This window comes from Centrocercus urophasianus, unplaced genomic scaffold (genome assembly GCF_019232065.1).
Source record: "Centrocercus urophasianus isolate 14NV4802_14NV808 unplaced genomic scaffold, USGS_Curo_1.0 seq_18, whole genome shotgun sequence".
Classification (NCBI taxonomy): domain Eukaryota; kingdom Metazoa; phylum Chordata; class Aves; order Galliformes; family Phasianidae; genus Centrocercus; species Centrocercus urophasianus.
The window spans coordinates 18,947,749-18,958,552 of NW_024884733.1; the positions used below are offsets into that span (position 1 = coordinate 18,947,749).

At 47.5% G+C, this 10,804-nt stretch overlaps 2 protein-coding genes across 2 annotated transcripts; one reads left to right on the top strand and one right to left on the bottom strand.

Annotated features, from left to right (window-relative positions):
* Positions 1-1,052: 1,052 nt before the first annotated feature.
* On the bottom strand, positions 1,053-8,900 carry PIF1 (PIF1 5'-to-3' DNA helicase). Its single transcript, XM_042819748.1, has 12 exons — positions 8,430-8,900; positions 7,711-7,825; positions 7,480-7,605; positions 7,235-7,388; positions 6,490-6,604; positions 6,313-6,419; positions 5,789-5,928; positions 5,047-5,153; positions 4,167-4,254; positions 3,500-3,645; positions 1,981-2,172; positions 1,053-1,652 (listed from the first exon to the last, which is right to left on the bottom strand). The coding sequence occupies exons 1-12, from the start codon at positions 8,898-8,900 to the stop codon at positions 1,596-1,598; spliced, it is 1,818 nt and encodes a 605-aa protein (XP_042675682.1). The 3' UTR covers positions 1,053-1,595.
* A 209-nt stretch (positions 8,901-9,109) lies between these two features.
* FAM183A (family with sequence similarity 183 member A) lies at positions 9,110-10,743 on the top strand. Its single transcript, XM_042819611.1, has 4 exons — positions 9,110-9,242; positions 9,366-9,425; positions 9,572-9,675; positions 10,584-10,743. The coding sequence occupies exons 1-4, from the start codon at positions 9,110-9,112 to the stop codon at positions 10,677-10,679; spliced, it is 393 nt and encodes a 130-aa protein (XP_042675545.1). The 3' UTR covers positions 10,680-10,743.
* Positions 10,744-10,804: the final 61 nt, after the last annotated feature.

Below are 10,804 nucleotides of genomic sequence, written 5' to 3' on the forward strand. Positions count from 1 at the left end.
TCTAATTCTTTAAAAAGTGTATTTGTATGTATTCACAGTATTTACAGATATACACACAGTAATGGAAAGAGTTTGAAAGACCAGGACAGTAGCAGAAACAGCTTAAGGCTGAGGAGAAGTCTCACTTTCCAGGCTCCAGTCTCCATTGAGATAATTCCATCTAACCCCAACCAAGACTTCTTTGAAGAAGCAAAATGCCTGTACATCAAGAAGGGGAGAGTAAGCATGTCTGAATAACTCATATTCTGCTATTCCTTCCTACAGTGCCAGCATCCAGGCCCAGAAAAAAATAAACCACACTTGAAAAAAAGAAAAAAACACATTTCGAAGCCTTACCACAGACCTGTTTGTTCTTAGGTTAACCAACAACTATCCAGTCTCCTTGCCTGGCTTTAAAGACAGCAACTGCTAAGACTTGTTCTCCAGCCTGCTCAAGCTGCAGAATTTTTGTTAAGGAGACTCCTCTGAAAGATGCAAGTTTCAGTTGGAAGTTACTTCACTTTAATCCTGCATATTAACCATTAAAAAAATACACCTATTACTTAACCTTTAAACAATGTATCAAAACAAAAAAGCCAAAGTTTATGTTTTATTAAGGCTTTTAGAAAAGGACAGTATACTTGTTCTGTTCATCCCTGCATTTGCTGAAATAGGCAGTTACAGATCACTTCTCAAGTCCTTGGCCATTTCTCTATTGCATGTTCAGATTCCACCTCGCTACTTGGATGCGTTTCTAGCAGAAAATCCTTCCTATTTGAAAGCCTCACATGTTCAAAGGAGTGAGGGTCCCATCAGCACTCATTTCTGCTCACTCCCTTCTTGCTGTAAGGGTAACAGATCTTTCCAGTTCTTGTAGTTCCATAATTATGAATATAAAAAGTACAATTTGCTCATATCTGCTCACATCATCTCATCTTGGAAGGTTAAAAAAATTCATGCTATTGCATGCAGCAGACTAACAAAAAGTACATGCATCAGCACAGTAGGCAATGTGCAACTCTGTACATTTTCGTTTGTGGAAGAAGTTGCACAAAGCCTGCTGGTGTTAAACATCCAAAAGGTAAGAACATCCAGGTGTGCAATATACAGTGAAAGCCTGGCTCCTGGCAGATCCTCACTTGCAGGAAAATCACATGCATAGTTTAGATACTTAGTACTGCTTTCCCTCATGTCAGCAGCTCTAGAGAATAGGTCCAGTCCAGCCAGGTAAAGGACACACACCTTCCCTCTCTCAACTGCAGTATCCTTGAAGAAAAATACCCAAGTTTCACAGTCAAATTGAAGGATGAAATGTAGCCAGGCAGAGAGGATAAAAATCAAAAGAAGGTCTCCCTGACACATCCTTGTTCAGTATTTCGTTTGTTAGTCACATCTGTGGCACAAAAGTACTCAAGATTGTGGGCACAGGAAGAGACTACAGAATACTTCTCAAGTTCAGAGGGGTGGGACTGGGAGATTTCTACATATCCAGAGTCAGTTGAATTAAGGAAAAAAAAAACCTTCAACTTCATTTATGATATCAAATATACTTCACAGCAAGGTTGCTGCAACTCAGCAGTCTGTGCTGGTGCCTCACGGAGGCCAGAAGAACACTCTCAGCTGCATTTCCAGTTCTCTTTCTCATCAGCATCTGGGTGGGTGCGCAGTGAATCCTAATGCAGGGAAAACAAAATACAGGAGATTTCTGATTTGCAGCTTCTCTTTCTTCCACTTTAGTCCTTACTGTGAGAGGAGGATCAAAGAATGCCAGCTGTCCCTTTCACCCACATGGCCAGGAGTGCTATACGATCCCAAAACCAGAGAAGGTATTTCGTCACTGAGAGATGCCCCAACGTATTCCTGCCCCATAGTTCCATCTCTCTTGCCCCTACAAGATTTAACTTCAATGACCTTACTTAGGAATAAAAAGGAGCACCTCAGCCCAGGCATCTATCATCCTGGTTGCACAAGGCATTCTACTGGTACAGGAATTTTCTTTACCTGGGTTTGAAGTTGGTGACGTTTCAGCTGTCTATAGAACTGCAGCACTGTGGGATCAGCTCTCACTACTTTTGGGTCAAAATCCAGAACACGGAGACCTGCAAGGCTGCGGGCTCGGGAAAGGGCTACATAGGCCTGCCCACTTTCAAAGACACGAGACAGGGAAATTTCCACAGAATCTAAAGACATGCCCTATCAAAGAGAGGGAGAAATCAGTTGCACAGAAAAAGAAAAACACACACACAAAAAAACCCAAAGCACAGAACACCATGTCATAGCAATACTAATATACCCTATGAATTTGTCAGAAGTTACCATCCACAGTGTACAAGCTTGATAAGAAAGGTGGCCTCTTGTTTATTTAAGTAAAAGATGGGAACCAGTAAAACAAAAAAAGAACAGTTTCCTGATGATTAAGTTGCTATCAGACAAGGGAGATACTTTCAGTATCTAAAAAGAGACTGTAAGAAAGATGGGGACAGATTCTTAGCAGGGTCTGTTTTAATAGGACAAGGGGAAACTATTTCAAAACTTATAGAAGAGAAACATAAATCAGATAAGAAAAAAAAGTTGTGCATTTCTCATTTTTGGAACACAGGTGATGAGGGTGTCCACAAAAAGGGTGATGAGGCAGTGGAACACGTTGCCCAGAGAGATGGTGAACACCTCGTCCCTGGAAACATTCATGAGCAGGCTGGACGGGGCTCTGAGCACCTGATGAAGCTGCAGCTATCCCTGCCCATTACAGAGGATTTGGACTAGATGGCCTTTAAGAGTCCCTTCCAACTCAAATGATATGATGATTTTAAGAGCCTGCTATTGTGTGAAACTGCACAAACTCCATCCACTCAACACAGCAGAGAAAGAAATCCCACTGTTTCCATGCATAGTAATTAAGTGGAGGAGAAGTCGGTTTCAAGGAGTCCTCAGACAGACCACCTGAGAGAGACTTTGGGTTAGAAACAGCAAACTATCCCAAGAGGCAGCAGAATTTACAACACAGCTTGGGAACAAGCTTATAGGTCTTCTATAGAGGAGTGTTTATCCAAGTGTATGAATTATTCTGGAAAAATGAGAAATGTGCTATGTACATCGGGGAAAAAAAGCCAGCACACCTTTGAGTGAAGTCCAGCTCAAACAGAACAGCTGTAAATCCAGCTTCCTCAGGTACACAAAGCAAGCTGCAGGATCATCAGTGCTGATGACTAATAGGGAAACAGTCCTGACCAGCCCACAGCAGAAACTACTGCTGCTTTCCAGTCCAACACCAGCTGTGTAGATGGCAGCACCATCATGGAAACTCCACAAAGTGATAGCAACACTACTGTCTTCCAGACTACAGTTACAGACAGTTATCATGAACAGAAGAGATGCAGTCTTCCTTTCAACAACAGATATACAACCTAGAGCTTTTCTGCGACAAGTTTTTCCTCCAGTTTTACCAGCAATCTAAGCATCCCCAGAAGATAAGGCTTATGATACTATAAAAGTCTATAGACAGTTGTGGAAATGCACTCACCTGGCTCTTGTGAATGGAAATGGCCCATGCCAATTTTAGGGGCAACTGCTGGCGACTCAGATGAATTCCTGATGGCCCTTTGAAGAGCCACCTTGCCAATTTGATAACTCGAGTGACTCCACAGAGAAACCTCACCTTGGGCAGCCCTGTGAAAATGAGAATAGAAGGGCAATAAGAGCATGTTCCTGGCATTCATCAGCAGGAAGCCAGAAGATTTAAGAACAGGTTTTCCTCTTCCTCACACTAGTATTTCATGAATTTTAGGGCTGTGTTTAAAAAAAAAAATCCCATATCAAAACAGAACAACCCACCCCACTCACTAAGTAGGATGTTCTGAAATGACATTTGGGACACAAAGGAGAATTACATTCAGCTAATTTATCAGTTGAGATACCTTCTCTGTAACAGAACAGTGTTCTCTGAGGAAAATAAAACAACACACCACAACTTGATTCAGCAACACAGAAATAAATGCAGATGAGTATACATATCTGATCAACAAAGAAAACAAACACAGGATGCCTTACATGCACCACATCACATGACAGCCCAGGAGAACCACTAACATTTTGTTACAGAGAAGATCTGTTCTCCGCTTTCCTTTAGTAAAGAAAATTAACAAGTCATCAGCACAGCAGTAATATTTTTAAAATAAAGTTTACTTTACCCTTCTGTTCAGTTTCAAATCCTACAACAATTCCTCGTGCTCCATTCACCAGCCCTTGAGACACATCCAGATTCTTAGCTAGCATCACCTACAGAGTAAAAGGAGAGGGGAAGGCAAATCTCTCAGTGTGCTGGCTTTTGAGTATGTTCAGCCTCTTTCAGCTAAGCGTCTAGCCAGAATGCATAAGCATAGACATATCATTCTATTGCAGATTGAAGCACAATCTCTAATTTAACTGAAGCTCCTTCACAGCCTTCCCTTCCTAGGATTCCCAACTACAAAATTCTCAGTAGTGAATGCTTTTCACCTGATTTTCTGTCCACAGCTACAACCTCAGATCCAGGAAGTGATTTTGCCCTCCCAAATGCCAGCAAGCCCAGATGATTGTGGAAGAAGCAGAGGAAAACCTTCCCAAGGCAAAGCATCACCCAGTGGCGCTTCTTTGACACAATCCTGCATCCTTTCCACGCTGACAGCCTCAGATCACAACAAGATAACCAGTAGAGCACATTTGGCAATCTTATGCCTTACTCTTACAGGTCAGGAAGACTGCTGTACTCAAGGCTGAGACAAGCAAGAAGTCTATGTTCTGCTTCTGGGCCTGGTAAGAAATATATGTCTAAGTCACTGTGGTCACTGTGGTCCACAGGACACACACTTGTGCTCAAACCAAGTCGATCCTCTGCCTGGGTTGCGAGCAAGAAGGATACTGAGATCAGACTGATCTGGCCAGTCTCATGTTGGCTTGGCGTGGTTGCTCCATGCAGAATCTGTATTTTACAAATTGATCTATTATATATATAGCTATTATACCTTCATTTTTCTTCATTCTTCATTTGATCTGCTGTTCTTTCCCAAACAAACTTGTACATACACTCACCTGAGCTCCAACCTTTAGCTCAACTCTACCACCCACAGGACACTGAGTATCAATTAACTTCACTAGCATCGGGTCACTGTCCAAAGCCTCAAAAGCGTGCAAATCTCCTACGAAGGAAAAAAAAAAAAAAAAGCAGTGACCAACTACAACTACAAGACATAAGCTACACGATATTTGCAGGAGACTCAGCATTTATTTTTTGCAGCAATTTCTCTTATAGTGACCGAGGAGAATGGATATTAGGAGTTGTAGGTGCAAACTTGGCACACCTAGCAGCAGAAAGCTCACTGCTACCTCCTTTCCCAGCATAACTGCCAGAGCATTAGAAGGCTTGGAAATTAAGGACCAGCAGTAAGCAGCATCTGACCAGCTACCATTTCAAGCATATGACCAGTTTTACACCAGATCTCCAAAGAGGACTAAGGAGGAATCTTTGGGCCAAACGGGCCAGGAATGAAATAACCCTTAACTCAAACAGTGTCTGGTTTAGTGCATGGACTTTCTGAGATTCTATAGAAGGAAGAAGCAGGGGTATGGATGCAGTATCCACCACACCTCACAGAAAGCAATCAGCTCACCGACAAACAGTAAGGTATATTTAAAAGGGGAAAAAATTTCCCCGAGCAGCTCAAGTCCAACACGTACAGCTCATGCTGTGACAAAACATCACCTCCTCCTGTCACCACGGTGCTCCCACTCCCAGCTCAGCCCTGAAGCCAGCAGCTTTCTGCACAGAATTCACCTGAAAGCTGTCGCAAGCGTCTTTCATTAGTCAGTTCTACATCATCGTTGTGGGTGCAGAGCCGTGTAGCCAGTATCCCATCGCGCTCAGATCTGTTAGTAGCTGTCTGTGTCAGCAGACTGATAACCTCCTCTGTGCACCTGGTGACCAGGAAGAAGGCATTGTTATTTGAAGTGATCAGGGCTGGGTCTTGAGCAGCAGTGACTTCCACAGAGCCACATCAGGTTTTCAAGCTCTGGTCTCTAGAGAGAACAGTGGACAAAAGTAACTACAGAAAGTGCAAGAGTGTGTGCCAGCCCATCCCCGGCCCAACAACTCTTGCATTCTCTATCAGAAGTTCCAAAGGGATATTCTAGAAAGGGTTTCTTCCTTTACTAGCACCACATCAGACCTCCTTACACTGCCTAAGGCATTCATAGCTACTCCCCCCAGCCACAAATCCCTCACAGAACATGAGGGAGAGGTGAGCAATGGCTCCATCAGCAGGGAGCAGGGCTTCGAAGCAGAGCTGAGTTCCTGCTCACCTGCCTAAACGGACTGCACTCAGCAGCGAAATGAAGGTCTGATCGGTCTGTCTTCGCACTTCCGTCAGCTCCATGTTTATGTGGATGCATTTCCTCCAGCTTTTTGCCTGGTAAATCATTCTCTTGTTAAGTAAGAAAATGCAAATTTTGAGGGTAAGCTTAGGGACAGCTTTGTACCTGGAAGCAGAATGTGGTTTCTTCATTAGCCTTGCAAACTGGGGGCAGCTGCAAGAAGTCCCCACAGATGATGAGCTGAATTCCTCCAAAAGGCTCATCTCGTTTTCTTACTGCTCTGAAAGGAAAGGAAGAGACCTTCTGAATGTCCTCTAGGGCCTGAACAAATTCAAGTCTCAGAAGTTATTTCTCAGTCTGCCAGCAGGTTCTATCACCCTCATTAAAAGACTGTTATTCTTAGCTGTGTCAGAAGAGTTAAAATAATTAATCAATATTATTACAAGACATTCATTTGTCTTTGTCTATCCAATCAAAGCACCACTGCCAGTCTTTGTGATTCAGTGGCTGTTATAATACAGCTGCCTCTTGCTCCTTGCTGTTCAGACAGTGTTCACATGGAGTCAGAAAGCACAGGGATTTGAAATGCATCTTGGAGTTACAGTAAACACAGCAAGCTTAATTGAGGTAGCAACAGAGAACTGATAAGAACAGCATAAATAGACAACTGTGTCCTGGACTCAGCTCTATGGATGGAAACTACAACCAGAACAGACACAGCTGGGAGGATGGAAACACAATCAAAACCTATCTCATAAGAAAAGCTCTGTCCTAATCTGGCTGTGATTTCAGACTTCTCTCCAGACTTATGCCAATGGCTGCCTTGTATCCAGCAACAAAACCATAGGAAGGAAGCAACCTGAAAGCGCAGGGAAATTCATTTCTGTTGTTTGAACTGACAACCACTCACCTTGCCACTGCCTCCAGCTTGTCAAAGAACTTGCCATCCACCATGGAGATCTCATCGATGATTAAGCGCTGGCAGGCCAGCCAGTGCTGCCGCACCCCAGGTCTCTCTGCCAGCTGGATGCACTGTTCCAGCGGAGCCTTCCCAGAGCCTATACCTGCCAAGGGAGAAGCAAACTCTGAGAAGTTCCAAACTGTTTGTGATGAGAGCAGAAGCCCCCAGCTCCTTGCTGCCTGGCCAAACATTACCTGCGAAGGCATGGAGTGTGGTGCCACCGATGTGGCAAGCTGCCACTCCAGTGCTGGCTGTAGCATAAGTGCTGTTTGGAGGGAGGGAGCCCACGATCTTCTTCAGCAGGAATGACTTCCCAGTCCCTGGGAGAGATAGAGAGCACTGCTTTTAGCAAGGTGTCGCAGGGCTACAGGGGACCATCACCGCAGGGATGCAGAGAGTAGCAGCTTGGCACTGAGGTCTTGAACCAAACCCACCTGCACAGCCAGTGAAGAAGACACTCTTCCCACTGCGCACAGCACCCAGCACCGCCTCCTGCTCCACTGACAGCCGGGCAGGAGGCCGCCTCTCTGCACGAAGCACCTGTGGGATAGAAGCATGACAGGCCCTTTGGGAAGAACTGAATCATGGAATCACACAGGTGGGAAAAGACTTCTGATAGCACCCAGTCCAACCCCACCCACTATGCCAACTGACCACAGCCCTCAGTGCCACATCTCCACAGTTTTCCTAATATCGAACCTGAGCCTCCTCTGGCACAACTTAAGGACATCACCTCCCATCCTATCACTGTTACTCGAGAGAAGAAGCTGACTCCCACCTCATCACAAGCTCCTCTCAGGGCATTGTAGAGTAATGAGGAGGCTCAGAGGAGACCTTAACTCCAGTTCCCTCAGCCGCTCGCAGTAACACTTGTGCTCCAATCCCTTCACAGCTCCTTTGCCCTTCCCTGGGCACACTCTAGGGCCTCGAGGCGTTTCTCGTATCGAGGGGCCCAGAACTGAACACAGCACTCGAGGTGCAGCCGAGCACAGGATGCCGACCGCCTCCCGTCCCTTCTGGCTGCACAATCGCCGACACAAGCCGGGATGCCGTTGCCCTGGGCACGGTACTGATTCGTGTTCAGCCGCCGTCAGCTCACACCCATGGGTCCTTTCCCCGCCGCCCTCCCCTCCCGGAGCTTCACCTCCGCCGGCCGCTCCCCGGCGCTCCGGTCCCGCTCAGAGTCACGCCGCAGGTCGCGCTCCTGGAGCGGGCTGATAACGGAGAAGGCGGGCGGCGGGCGGCCCAGCAACCGGGGCTGGCGCGGCGCACCCCGCGGCCCGGCGGCCAACTTGAGCTTCAGGAGGCGGAAGAAGCGGCGCAGGGCGTCGGGTGGGCAGTCGGAGAGCAGCACCTGGGCGCCGCCCGGGCCCACCCGCACTGCCGCGCGGCCCTCCCCCACGAAACGCGTGAAAAGCCGCACGGCGTCGCCTCCCAGAGCGAAGCTGAAAGCCGCCGCCTCTCCCCCGCCGCCGGCCACGCGCAGCACCGGCTGCCGCAGCTCGTTGCGGCCCAGCAGCACCAGCGCGCCCCGCAGCACGCGGCGCAAAGGGCCCGCGCCCCCCGGCAGCGGCCGCTCCACGACGGCGGTGCAGCGCAGCTCCGCGTCCCCCATCGCGGCTCTGCCGGGTCGCTCCGCCGCCCGTTCAAACTCGCCGCGTGGAGCCGCCGTCCAATCAGCGCCGGGAGCTTTAATTCGACAGCCAATAGGAGACGAGAGAGGAAACCGGCGAAGGAAGCGGGCATGCGGCTAGCCCGCTCAATCAGGAGCGCCACGCGGCGCCACGTGACGCGTTGCCGGGCAGCGGGACGCGGCGCGGCGCCATGGCCGCTCGCGGCGGGGAAAAGGAGCCGCCGGACGCCGTGCACCTGAACCGGCTGCTGTGCGAGCGCGTGCGCAAGGAGCTGCGCTGCCAGCGGCTGCACACCGAGCACAGCATCAACCCGTTGAGGCACGGTAAGCGGCCGCCTCCTGGGGAAGGGGGAAGAACGAGGCTGGGGCGGGCACTAATCAAGAACCGGTAGCCGGGTTGATGTAAACGCACGCTGAAGCCCTTCGCCCGCATCGCTTCTCTTCCAGTTCACACGGTCACTCAGAAGCCCATGTCTTGGCACGACAACATCGAGGAGCCTGCGGATGGTGAGTGGTGATAAGCACGAGAAAATGACCCTCGCCCTCCGACTGCCGTCGTTGGGGATGGATGGTGTTGTCCCATCCTGACACGTGGCCCCAGGTCCGTCGAGCTTTGTCATGCTTCATTTATATTCGTGTCTCTTAACCCACAGCCAAGTTTCTGAATATTATTCATCAAGCAGCGCTGGAGCCAACGAAGAAATATTCAGAGCCACAAACAGAGAGCCAGGAAATAGGCTGGAACACAACGCCTCTGGTGAGTAGGGTGTGTGAGTCAGGCTGAGCCCAGCACCCAGAAAGGTATTGGTACAGTAAAATAATCTGTGGCAAATACAAAAAACAGGAATGGCGCCAATGTTCACAGGCAGCAAGCTTATCAAGTTAAGATCTAAGAGGACTCTTCCACCTGGTGAAGCCTTGTCCACATAGAAGCAATAGTCTTGCTCTGCAGAACCTGCATACAAAATATCTGCAAGGACGGCAACAAGGACAGTTTGATCAGCTAAATGCCAAGCTGGGGGTCAGGGCTGCTCATTAAGCATTCAGCATTGAGCTACAGTGAACAATGCCAAGTGACACAGACAAGCACTGCAAAAAAAGTCTGCTACATCTTTCAAACAAATTGAAAGCAGAACTAACAAAGTTGATAATCAGTTCAGCATATCTGAGACAGAATATACCAACTGAAGGTTCATTTGGAGAAATGTGAATAAGCAGGATGGATAATCTTACTAACAAGGTGACATCATTCATATCTGTGACACAAAGAGCTGTGACAGTAACTGAGTTTGTAGATTAGCATTTCCAGAAAGGCAAATGAGGGGTTCATTAATTTTGGCCAGTTACAAAGAATTAAAATAAGTAAGAATCTTCTGCAGATTTTCATATTACTCCAAGTAAAGTAGTTACTCATGACAGATAGCCCAGGAGGGCTTAGATAATGTCAGTAGGATAAGCCTGGCAGGAAAGATACAATACAAGTGAAGGCAAGTGAGTTTACAGTCAAGACTCCTAAAGCTGCCTCCAAAATTGAGTTCTCCCTTTTCACCAGGTTCTCGTGCAATGTAACTGTGAACAGTATAGCACATCCCTCTTTTCAAAAGGGACTGCAACCAATTCTAGGAAAAGCACGTGCTTCTCCAATTTATGGTAATTGCTTTCCAGATTGACACAGACCGCACTGATCGCAGACTCTTCTTCCCACGCCGGAGAACTGAGATCACTGCACATATGGCTGCCACGGGGCACCTGAAGAAGTAGTAGAAGCTGCAGCAGCAGAGCCACACAACATAGAATGAAGTAGCTAGTGCCATCTAATACGTTAGACCAGGGTTGTTAGTAGGTGAGTATGGATTTTTGGCAAGAGAAGATTGGAGAAAAAAAAA